Source organism: Ahaetulla prasina, chromosome 11, assembly GCF_028640845.1.
Source record: "Ahaetulla prasina isolate Xishuangbanna chromosome 11, ASM2864084v1, whole genome shotgun sequence".
Lineage (NCBI taxonomy): Eukaryota > Metazoa > Chordata > Lepidosauria > Squamata > Colubridae > Ahaetulla > Ahaetulla prasina.
In genome coordinates, this window is record NC_080549.1 from 4,936,544 (window position 1) to 4,949,337 (window position 12,794).

Genomic DNA, 12,794 nt, shown 5'->3' on the forward strand with positions numbered 1-12,794 from the left:
AACCATTTAGATATGAGCCAGCCGTGTGCAGCTGCTGCTAAAAAAGCCAACACAGTTCTGGGCTGCATAAACAGAGGGATAGAATCAAGATCACGTGAAGTGTTAGTGCCACTTTGTAATGCCTTGGTAAGGCCACACTTGGAATATTGCATTCAGTTTCGGTCGCCATGATGTAAAAAAGATGCTGAGACTCTAGAAAGAGTGCAGAGAAGAGCAACAAAGATGATTAGGGGACTGGAGGCTAAAACATATGAAGAACGATTGCAGGAACTGGGTATGTCTAGTTTAATGAAAAGAAGGACTAGGGGAGACATGATAGCAGTGTTCCAATATCTCAGGGGCTTTCACAGAGAAGTGGGAGTCGGGTTGTTCTCCAAAGCACCTGAGGGTAGAACAAGAAGCAATGGGTGGAAACTGATCAAGGAGAGAAGCAACTTAGAACTGAGGAGAAATTTCCTGACAGTTAGAACAATTAATAAGTGGAATGACTTGCCTGCAGAAGTTGTGAATGCTCCAACACTGGAAATTTTTAAGAAAATGTTGGATAACCATCTGTCTGAGATGATGTAGGGTTTCCTGCCTGGGCAGGGGGTTGGACTAGAAGGCCTCCAAGGTCCCTTCCAACTCTGTGTTGTTACTTGTTACTTGTTGTTACTAATTCAGCAGGAATGTTAGAGCACGGGCTTTCAACGGACATTGCATTCCTGAGATGATTTACAGCCAGAGAACTGTGGAAGAAGATTACCACGGGGGGCTGAGAAGGAGCTGGCATTGGATCAGACCTGCCTGACCTCTGGGTGGGGGGAGGGACTAACGATGGGATATGGAATGTTAGCCATATTTTGTCTCAGATCCAACTTTACCCGGCTGTAGTCAAGATGTATTTAGTAAAAGTACTTTTCTTCATTACCAAATGAGGTCAAGGTGTTTTCTTTCCTAAATATAATCAGAGACAGCCTGACATTAAGTTGGATCTCAGACAAAATATAAACTCTGTAATTCTGTTCATGCTATTTTGTACCTGTTTGCTTCCAATTGGTTAATAGCATCTTCTTCATGCATCCCATTTAATGCAGTGAATTTCAGCCAGGGCTTTATTTGTACGTTGGTTTCTTTCTCTCCGCTCCCCACCCCCATCCTCCACCTCCCTCTCTTAATCTAGGTGTTATCCTGGATTCACCCCGAGAGCCAGGCCACCCTCACCCGATGCAGCCAACCTCTCATCGGGCCGAACGACAAGCAGTGCAAAGAAGACGAGAAGTACTTACAGACCATCATGGATGCCAACGCTCAGTCTCACAAGGTTTTCATCTTTGATGCGAGGCAGAACAGCGTCGCCGACGCCAACAAGGTAGGAGAGACACCCAAGAGGAGGAGGAGGAGGATTAAAGGAGCTTCGGCAAAGCCCCCCAAAAAAGCAATTTGGTTTCAATTGAAATATCAACCTGTCGAGCGCTCATTATTATTATTATTATTATTTTTAAAAATTACATATATATCCCGCCCTTCTCCGAAGACTCAGGGCGGCTTACAGTGTGTAAGACAATAGTCTCATTCTATTTGTATATTTACAAAGTCAATTTATTGCCCCCCCCCCCCCAACAATCTGGGTCCTCATTTTACCTACCTTATAAAGGATGGAAGGCTGAGTCAACCTTGGGCCTGGTGGGATTCGAGCCTGCAGTAATTGCAGGCTGCTGTGTTTTAATAACAGGCTATCTTACAGCCTGAGCCACCACGGCCCTTTTTATCCCACCTTTATTATTTTTATAAATAACTCGAGGCAGTCAACATACTTAATACGCCTTCCTCCTCCTATTTGCCCCACTTCAACAACCCTGCAAGGTGGGTTGGGCTGAGAGAAAGAGAGCGGGACTGGCTTAAATCACCCTGCTGACTTTCATCCAGAAGCGGGGACTAGAACTCACCGTCTCCTGGTGATTGGCCCAAAATTACCCAGTTGGCTTTCATGCCTAAAACGGGACTAGAACTCACCATCTCCTGGTGGTTGGACCAAAGTCACTCACCTGGCTTTCATGCCCAAAGTGAGACTAGAACTCACCGCCTCCTGGTCTCTAGCCTGGTGCCTGAACCACTAGACCAAACGGCTTCTCCACATAATGCATAGGGTTGATGGAAACCCATTGTAATTTCAGGCCAAAGGCGGCGGGTACGAAAGCGAAAGTGCCTATCCCAACGTGGAATTGATCTTCCTGGAAATCCCGAATATACACGTGATGAGGGAATCGCTGCGTAAACTGAAAGAAATCGTTTATCCCACCATCGATGAATCCCGGTGGCTATCCAACGTGGAGAGTACGCATTGGCTGGAATATATACGGGTAATTGATGAAATGTGGGATCATATTGCGCTTATATTATGCTACTCTTTAGGCTGCCTTCTCTCTCCCATTGGGAAAGGTTTCATATCGTAGTAATTATTTTTGTTGGATCATAAGGAAGGCTGAGTGCCAAAGAATTGAGACCTTTGAACTCTGGTGCTGGAGAAGACTCCTGCGAGTCCCTTGGACCACAAGGCAATCCAACCGGTCAGTCCTAGAGGAGATCAACCCTGACTGCTCTTTAGAAGGCCGGATCCTGAAGAGGAAACTCAAATCCTTTGGCCACCTAATGAGAAGGAAGGACTCCCTGGAGAAGAGCCTAATGCTGGGAAAGACTGAGGGCAAAAGAAGAAGGGGATGACAGAGAAGGAGGTGGCTGGATGGAGTCACTGAAGCAGTCGGCGTGAGTTAAATGGACTCCAGAGGATGGTAGAGGACAGGAAGGCCTGGAGGAACGTTGTCCATGGGGTCGCGATGGGTCGGACATGACTTCACAACAACAACAAAATTATTTTAGAGCAGAGGGGGTCCACCTTTGGAACTTTACGACTTGTGGACTTCAACTCTGGGAATTGAAGTCCACAAGTCTTAAAAGTTCCCAGGGTTGGATACTCCTGTTTTAAAGGGTTGAACATTACAGAGATCATCCTATACGAGGGTTCTCTAAGCTTGGCCACTTTGATATCTGTGGACTTCAAATCTCAGAATTCCCCATGCAGCCATTCTGAAGAGGGAGTCAAGCTATTCTCCAAAGCACCTGAGGGTAGAACAAGAAGCAATGGGTGGAAACTCATCAAGGAAAGAAGCAACTTAGAACTAAGGAGAAATTCCCTGAGAATTAGAACAATTGATCAGTGGAACAACCTGCCTCCAGAAGTTGTGAATTCTCCAACACTGGAAGTTTTTAAGAAGAGATTGAATAACCATTTGTCTGAAGTGGTGTGGGGTTTCCTGCCTAAGCAGGGGGTTGGACTAGAAGACCTCCGAGGTCCCTTCCAACTCTGTTTATTCTATTCTTGCTATTTTGTACCTGATTGCTTCCAATTAGTTGATAGCATCTTCTTTATGCATCCCATTTAATATAGTCAATTTCAGCAAGGGCTTTATTTGTACGTTGTTGGTTTCTTTCTCTCCGCTCCCATCTCAATCTCTATCTCAACTTGGATTTTTCTTCTTCTTCTTCTTCTTTTTTCTAAAAGATGCTTCTGTCCGGAGCGGTGAGAATTGCTGACAAAATTGAGTCGGGCAAAACGTCGGTGGTGGTACATTGCAGCGACGGCTGGGACCGTACCGCTCAGTTGACTTCCTTAGCGATGCTGATGCTGGACAGCTACTACCGGACCATCAAAGGCTTCGAGGTTCTCTTGGAGAAGGAATGGATGAGTTTCGGACATCGCTTTGCCATGGTGAGCATCACGCAAGGCGGAAAGGAAATCTCGCAAGGGTTTAGCCTGGAAACTGAAAAGGGCGCTTTTCAGCCACTCCAAAGCTCCAGCGGAAACGGTTCAGCAAAGGAGGCTGATCTCAATCCTATTTTTTGGTTTAGGAACATCCTCTTGGGTTATCCCAAAGGTGCTTTTTTTGGGGGGGGGCGTTATCCCAAAGGTGCTTTTGGGGGGGGGGCGTTATCCCAAAGGTGCTTTTTTTGGGGGGGGGGGTTATCCCAAAGGTGCTACCCTATGGAACGAACTTCCCCCTGGGAGCTGGAGGCATGACAGGCCGTTCATCTTCATTATCAGATTCGGAGTCTGATAACAGGCCCGGTTGGAGACGGGAGGGGCCCGGCTGAGGAGAGAAGGGAGGACGAGTCACAACAGAAGCGCGCATTTGGTGTGCACTGCACATGCGCAGCATGCATCTGATGCACAGTGCACATGTGCGGGCAAGCAAACCAGTAGCAACCCGTGGAGGATTTGACCCCTGGTTTATGGCTCCCAGGCTACCTCTGGCCTTTTGGCTGTCCTTCTCCAACCTGCGTGGATTGCTTTTATTTATTTATTTCGAAGGTGACTGCTATTTTTCCCCGCAATTAACTTACGTGCACGCATGTCTGCCTATGCGCCTTCTCAACCCTATTGGTTCGGCCCTCCACAACAATCCCAGCTTCTCACGTGGACCCTTGGGGAAATGAATTGCCCACCTCTCTTCTACACCCATAGATGTCGATTCCAACATTTTGCAGGCTAGGTCTCAGCTAGCTCAGCCCCAGTTGTGTCAGATGCCGTGAGAAGAAACAAGCCAACTTGGTTTTCTTTCCGGTAGTGGCTTCGTTTATTGGGTCTGCTACGAACCGGGTCTCAGTAAAAGTCAAGGTCTCTCTGTATAAAGTCAGCGCTGAGAGCTTCTGCCTTTCAGCCCCTTTTTAAACATCCCGTGCTGCTCATGCCCCGCCCCATGGCTGAATTGCTCCGTTGATTGGACACCCGGATGCTCTCTCCCTCTTCGTCTGACAGCCTCAACTGCCACGTCATCTGCTAAATCCCGGAACTAAAAGAAGCTCTTCCTAACGCCCAGCCCTCATCTCCCTCTATCCCGGCCACCAGTGTGCGTATTCCTTTCTCATGCTTGCCAAACGCAGATCCCTGCAGCCCTCAAACAAGTCCTTGATATGTCATCCCTTTCGATCTTTGATTAGGGGCTGCTCCCATGATCCGTATCCCTGTAGCGTCACGTGTCGAGCCGGCGCTGAGCTCGACACTAGGTTTCTACATCACGGCGACTTAACGTGTTGTTTCTCAGCCTTAGCAACGTTCAGATGGGTGGACTTCAACTCCCAGAATTCCCCAGCTTCCTAAGTTCCTTTTTATTTTTGCTTGCCTCTCCTACAGAGAGTCGGTCATGGAGATGATGATCACGCAGATGCTGACAGATCCCCTATCTTCCTACAGTTCATAGATTGTGTCTGGCAAATGACGAAGCAGGTGAGAACTTAACATATCGATTCATTTATTTTTTGACTTATTTAACGTATTTCTGCTCGGAAAGACTCCGGGAAGCTACCATAGAAAGGGTTCGGGTTGTAAATGAAGTTGTAAATGCTCCAACACTGGAAATTTTTAAGAAAATGTTGGATAGCCATTTGTCTGAAATGGTGTAGGGTTTCCTGCCTGGGCAGGGGGTTGGACTAGATGACCTCCAAGATCCCTTCCAACTCTGATATTATTATTATTATTACTTCATGATAGTCATAGGGAACAAATAAGCAATCAAATGTAAGCCGCCCTGAGTCTTCGGAGAAGGGCGGGATATAAATTTTTAAAAAAAAATCATACTAGGAAAGCTGAGCATGTTGTAACAAACCTTCTCCACTGCCTTTTCAGTCCACCGAAAACCTTACTTGCTTAAATGAAAAGCGGGTTGCTTTTTACTAACGAGGAAAAAATAAACACGTGTATTCCCACTTTAGTTCCCAGCCGCCTTCGAATTCAACGAGCTCTTTTTGATCAACATTTTGGATCACCTTTACAGCTGTCTGTTCGGCACCTTTTTGTACAACTCGGAACATCAGCGAGTAAAAGAGGTAAATAAGCCAGTGTACGTGATGATGATTTGATAAGATGGTGAGGAAGATATTTGGGGTATTTTTTTTTTGTTTCCTTTTTTTTTTTTTTTTTTTTTTTGTTTTTTATTTGCATTTATATCCCGCCCTTCTCCGAAGACTCAGGGCGGCTTACACTATGTTAGCAATAGTCTTCATTCTATTTGTATATTTATATACAAAGTCAACTTATTGCCCCCAACAATCTGGGTCCTCATTTTACCTACCTTATAAAGGATGGAAGGCTGAGTCAACCTTGGGCCTGGTGGGACTAGAACCTGCAGTAATTGCAAGCAGCTGTGTTAATAACAGACTGTCTTACCAGTCTGAGCCACAGAGGCCCTTTTTTTTTTTGCTGTAGAACAGGGATATCCGAGCTTGGCCGCTTGAAGACCCATGCTGGCTGGGGAATTCTGGGAGTTGAAGTCCACAGGTCTTCAAACGGCTGGACGTGAACGCTCCTCCTGTAGAACTTGAAAAGATTTCAATGTTCAATCTCTCACTTGAAGCGCAAACGCCAAACGCCACAAACCCAGCCCTGGTGTGTCTTTGATGTGAACACAATTCCCGCCCTTAAGAGCAATTAACATTACTAGCTGAAAGGACCAGCTTAAGGGCATAATCTGACACTAAAGTGTTTGGAGTTTGAGGCTTCTCCTGGTTGGTTAGACTTACACATTTTGGATCGTAAATGTTCCTTATGGCGACGGCTTTTAAGAATCCTCGGTTTTCAGGACTAAAAATTGCAAACCGGGTTAAAAATTGAGAGTTTACCTTTACATTCTGAGTCCCCATTTTTATTTTTTTTATTTGCATTTATATCCCGCCCTTCTCCAAAGACTCAGGGCGGCTTACACTGTGTTAAGCAATAGTCTTCATCCATTTGTACATTATATACAAAGTCAACTTTTATTGCCCCCAACAATCTGGGTCCTCATTTTACCCACCTTATAAAGGATGGAAGGCTGAGTCAACCTTGGGCCTGGTGGGACTTGAACCTGCAGTAATTGCAAGCAGCTGTGTTAATAACAGACTGTTTGTGGGACCAAAGCCATCCAAAAGCTCCTGCTAGGTAGGATTTCTCTCAAACTTTTGAGAGGAGGCGATGTCTTTCACCAACCTTTCGGACCTCAGGGACCACTAAGTTCATAATTTTAAATCCGCGAGCCGCTAATATGATCTGCCTACTGACTAGCTAGGTGGGCGCAGCTAGGTGGTCATGTGACTGGGTGGATGTGGCCAACGCCTCGCTTCCCCGCCCGGGCTCTTTAGGACCCCAACAGAAAGCAGTTGTTGGAGCTAAGCAGCCACCACGAGAAAGAATTGGCAAAACGGCTGGCTCAGTTCAAATTGGACCTGGCCGAGAAGGAGGCTCAGCAGAAGCACCTCACTGAGGACTAGGAGCATAGGCTTTCCAAGCAGAGGGAAGACCTGCAGGAGTGCAAGGCCAGGTGCAGGCGCCTGGAGGCTCAGTGGGCTGAGATGGTCAGGCAGTTCCAGGCCATGAGGCAGTCCCACTGGAACGAGGCCCTCCGGCTCTTTGCCACCAACGGTTCTTCCCTCCAGCCTTCGCCCAAAGCCCTGCACCAGGAGGCCGAAGCAGACCCCAAGTTGGAATTTCTGCCCCCCTCCGACCCACACAAAAAGACCCCGAAGGGGGAGACTCTGTGCAGCAACACAAACGTTTGTTGCACGTATCCGGCCCAGGGGCCGTAGTTTGGGAACCCCTTGATTTAGTGCAATATTAAAAATGCAAATAATTTTTCTGCAGACCATCAAAATTTTCTCGCAGACCACCAAGTGGTCCACGGACCACCGGTTGGTGACCGCTGCTTTAAAATACCTCTTGTGGTGTTCAAAGGAAACCACAGCCAAATTGCATAGCCGCGCCACAAGATGGAGCTGACTTACACCTCCTCACAAAAACAGTCTGCCTATCAGCCTCTCATGAATGGATAATCTAATGCAGCTCCCTCTTTCAGGGGCGGGGGGGGGGGGGGGGAAAGAGGAAAGAAGAAAGGCAAAAAAAAAAGAAAAGAAAATGCCATTTAAGAGACGACTGTAGTGGAAACAGATGCTTTATAGCACCAGAGGAATAGAAAATTGCGAGAGGAATCCGATAACGGATTCCAATTCTGAAACCTTGATTTTAATAATGGCTGTAGAGGGAAGATGGGGCTCAACGTAGAATTTTAATGACCACGTTAAAACGTAGCCGTTTAATTACAACCCACGATATTTTAGGTAGGTATAAGGATTATACCTGTTTGGGTTTTCTTTTGGTTTTTTTTTTCCTTCCTGCAGTACCACTCCATTGATTCTGCGCTCTAGAATTCGCTGACATTCAAGACAATTTCATTGTTTCGGTTTTTAATCTTATTTCCCACCTCCCTGCCCTCAAAACAGGCATCATTCACTGTGACAAGTGCATCGTGGCTACCCGAGTTCATTATTTACAGTAGTGGCCAAAATTGTGGAAACCTTTTGGGAAAAGTATATTTTTGAGGTTTGATGGCTAATAACACCCCCATATTTTGGGGTGGGGGGTGGGAGGGAGTTTCAAGATAATCCTATTCCACTGCTGGAATATCTTGGGAATAGCCCAGACCTTCACCCAATTGAAAATCTAGGGAGCCGACTGAAGAAACTGGTTAGTCAGAAGCAACCCAGCAATAAAACCCAACTAATAGAAGCCATCATTCAATCTTGGTTTCACCTTATAACAGCTAAAAGACTTGGTTCACTCCATGGGAAGAGGTTGTCAGGCCGTCATTCATGCTAAAGGTTACCCAACTAAGTATCAACTGACATGGGGATCATTTTTGTATATCTCGTTTTTTCTACGCGTTTCACTTTTCTTCTTTCTACTGTAATTGCTATTCTCATAGCAAATCCTTCATAAAAGTTATTGCATTCATTCTTGATTAAATTATCTTTCCATTGATATATCATTTTATGGTACTACTCCAAAAAAAAAAAAAGTGGTGTTATTAGCTAGTTTTAGAAAACACACTTTTCCCAAAAGGTTTCCACAATTTTGGCCACTACTTAAGGGGTCTTCAACCTTGGCAACTTTAAGACTGGTGGACTTCAACTCCCAGAATCCCTCAGCCAGCAAAGCTGGCTGAGGAATTCTGGGAGTTGAGGTCCACCAGTATTAAAGTTGCCAAGGTTGAAGACCCCTGCACTAGAATAGAATAGAATAGAATAGAATAGAATAGAATAGAATAGAATAGAATAGAATAGAATAGAATAGAATAGAATAGAATTTTTATTGGGCAAGTGTGATTGGACAACAAGGAATTTGTCTTGGTGCAGATGCTCTCAGTGTACATAAAAGAAAAGATACCTTCATCAAGGTACAACATTTACAACACAATTGATGGTCAATATATCAATATAAATCATAAGGATTGCCAGCAACAAGTTATAGTCATACAGTCATAAGTGGAAAGAGATTGGTGATGGGAACTATGAAACGATTAATAGTAGTGCAGATTCAGTAAATAGTCTGACAGTGTTGATGGAATTATTTGTTTAGCAGAGTGATGGCCTTCGGGAAAAAACTGTTCTTGTGTCTAGTTGTTCTGGTGTGCAGTGCTCTATAGCGTCGTTTTGAGGGTAGGAGTTGAAACAGTTTATGTCCAGGATGTGAGGGATCTGTAAATATTTTCACGGCCCTCTTCTTGATTCGTGCAGTATACAGGTCCTCAATGGAAGGCAGGTTGGTAGCAATTGTTTTTTCTGCAGTTCTAATGATCCTCTGAAGTCTGTGTTTTTCTTGTTGGGTTGCAGAACCAAACCAGACAGTTATAGAGGTGCAAATGACAGACTCAATAATTCCTCTGTACCATACATGCCTAAATATTAATAAATCAATTGCCCAATAAACGTTAACTTTAAAAAAAAAACACTGTTGCTCAGTGCTCTAAAATAGCCCCTTGACCTGAGAACAGCCAGTAATGGTTGAGAGGTTTGCCACCACTGACCTACCTGGTACCTGCTTCTCTTCCAGACGCTCACTAAACCCATCCGGATGGTTATAGCGCAGCATCATTTTTCGCAAGCGTACCTTTTTCATAACCTTGTTCATTTTCCCCAGGAGATACACTCCAAAACCGTCTCGTTGTGGTCCTACATCAATAGCCAGGTGGACGAATTCAGCAACCCTTTCTACGTCAACTACAAGAACCACGTTCTCTATCCAGTAGCCAGCTTAAGTCACTTGGAATTGTGGGTCAACTACTGCGTACGTTGGAACCCCAGAATGAGACCTCAGGTAAGCTGCCTGTGCAGTCGGGCCTGCGTTTGGCAAATCAACATTGCAAAAAAACCAAGCGTGGACAGAAGCATATAATCCTGAACCTTAAGAGTTTTGACTACATCATGCAAGTAATCCAAAGGGTGTGATTGACAGGATGATAACGTTCCAGAAAAAAAACAAAACCCAACTCCACGTAAAAATTCCAAAGCAGGCATCTTTCAAAGCTCTATTTACTAGGATAGGTAAACTAGCACATCTGGGAAAACCCGAATCTGAGAGGTCCAGGTTTTCCCTCAGTAAATCAAAAAAAACCCAAACCATCCCCTCGCTCCTCAGTCGATCACATGCTCCAATCACCAATCGGCCCATCTCGAGACAGCACTTGGACCACTCCTTCTCCAGATGCAGGATCGGCCTGACCTTGACCGACAGGAAGAATGCTATTATGTCTAAAGACAACCCTTCTACTAAATCCCTTTCCCACACACAAGAAAGTGGCAGCAAGGAAGCTTCCGGCCAAATATGGCTTCCAAAGCTGACACAGGAGATTAGATCTACTGGATTTTCTTTCTCTCCCTTTCATCCGGAGACAGTTCAGGGCATAGTCACTGGGTCATTGTTACTAAAAACTGCAGATCGAAGCCACAACTCTTCGTTAAAAAGTTAGGATCCACTACACATTCTTAAAATGTAGGGAAGTAAGCAGTGGGGTACCACAAGGTTCCATCTTAGGCCCAGTACTCTTCAATATCTTCCTAAACGACTTAGATGAGGGAATAGAAGGGGAACTTAACCAAATTTGCAGATGATATTAAGTTGGCAGGAATAGCCCAACATCCTAGAAGATAGGCTCAAAATCCAGATGGCCAACGCAAGAAGCCAACGCAATTCTAAATTGCATTAACAGAGAGATACAATCAAGATCAAGGGAGGTACTAATACCACTCGATAAAGCCTTAGTAAGACCACACCTAGAATACTGCATCCACTTTTGGTCACCACACTATAAAAAAGATGTGGAGACCCTAGAAAGAGTGCAGAAAAGAGCAACCAGGATGATTAGGGGACTGGAGGCTAAAACGTATGATGAATGGTTGCAGGAACTGGGCCTGGCTAGTCTAGTGAAGAGAAGGACCAGGCGAGACATGATAGCAGTCTTCCAATATTGGAGGGGCTGCCACAGAGAGGAGAGGGTCAAGCTTTTTTCCAAACCACCCGAAGGCCAGACAAGGAATAGTGGCTGGACACTGATCAAGGAGAGATTCAACCTGGAAATAAGGAGAAATTTTCTGATAATGAGATCAAACAACCCATGGCACAGAAGTTGCCTTCACAAATTGTGGGAGCTTCATCACTGGAGGCTTTCAAGAAGAGACTGGACTGCCATCTGTCAGAAATGGTGTAGGGTCTCCTGCCTGGGTAGGTGTTTGGACTAGATGACCTACAAGGTCCCTTCCAGCTGTTATTCTGTTATTATTCTGTTATTCAGAAGTTGTGGGAGCTTCATCCCTGGAAGCCTTCAAGAAGAGACTGGACTGCCATCTGTCAGAAATGGTATAGGGTCTCCTGCCTGGGCAGGGGGCTGGACTAGATGACCTACAAGGTCCCTTCCAATTCTTTCTAATCTAATCTAAAATGGCTAGATACTTAGAGAATTCCCTTTCCCCTTAGGAAGCTTTTTCAAATTCCAAGAATTGAACCGTAGGCACTTTGCATTCTGTCTCTTACCTTTTGATTTTGCATGGCCACACGAGAAAGACATTTTGGGGTGCGGAAGACTCATAACTACTAATCCTCCTAGGATCTATTAGGAAGTTCATTTGGTTGCCAGCCTGGATTATCCGTTTGTGCTGACTCTAGGTTTCTTTGCTAAAATAGTAGCTAATAAATAGCATTTCAACCTTTTTTCCCCGAATCCCTTAACGTGCCCCGAGAAGAAATAGTTTTCAGCTTCTCAGGGATGGGATGTGTTTGGAAGTCAGCTTGCTTTAAAAAATATATATATATGTAAAAAGTGAAACTGCAGGCAACATACGCTGCGATTAGACGAGAGACGTTCTGATCAGCCATTATTACAAGTCGGCTGCCAGCTAATGAATATGCTACTCTGGTGTGGAATTTTAGCCAGAAAAGAAAAGCAACTGCTACAGATTGTTTTAACGAAACCACAATTCAGGAAGGAAATGTTTTATCGAGCCTGCTGGGTGGAAAAAGCTTTTGGTAAGGAAGAACAGACTCGAATAGAATAGAATAGAATAGAATAGAATAGAATAGAATAGAATAGAATAGAATAGAATAGAATAGAATAGGAATAGGAATAGGAATAGGAATAGGAATAGGAATAGGAATAGGAATAGGAATAGGAATAGAATTCTTTATTGGCCAAGTGTGATTGAACACACAAGGAATTTGTCTTTGGTGCATAGGCTCTCAGTGTACATAAAAAGAAAAGATACATTTGTCAAGAATTATAAGGTATAACACTTAATGATAGTCATAGGGTACATATAAGCAATCGGGAAACAATATCAATATAAATCGTAAGGATACAAGCAACAAAGTTACAGTCATAAGTGGAAGGAGATTGGGTGATGGGAATGATGAGAAGATTAATAGTAGTGCAGATTTAGTGAATAGTTTGACAGTGTTG

General features: G+C 44.6%; 1 protein-coding gene across 3 annotated transcripts in view; it reads left to right on the top strand.

Moving 5' to 3' along the window:
• Window positions 1-12,794, top strand: part of MTMR1 (myotubularin related protein 1) — a 37,708-nt gene that overhangs the window by 18,392 nt on the left and 6,522 nt on the right. For all 3 annotated transcript variants that reach the window (XM_058196887.1, XM_058196888.1, XM_058196886.1), the window contains 6 exons: window positions 1,163-1,351; window positions 2,157-2,342; window positions 3,542-3,748; window positions 5,171-5,263; window positions 5,749-5,862; window positions 9,983-10,159. In XM_058196887.1, coding sequence (XP_058052870.1) covers window positions 1,163-1,351; window positions 2,157-2,342; window positions 3,542-3,748; window positions 5,171-5,263; window positions 5,749-5,862; window positions 9,983-10,159 — 966 coding nt within the window. The remainder of the gene's footprint in view (window positions 1-1,162; window positions 1,352-2,156; window positions 2,343-3,541; window positions 3,749-5,170; window positions 5,264-5,748; window positions 5,863-9,982; window positions 10,160-12,794) is intronic.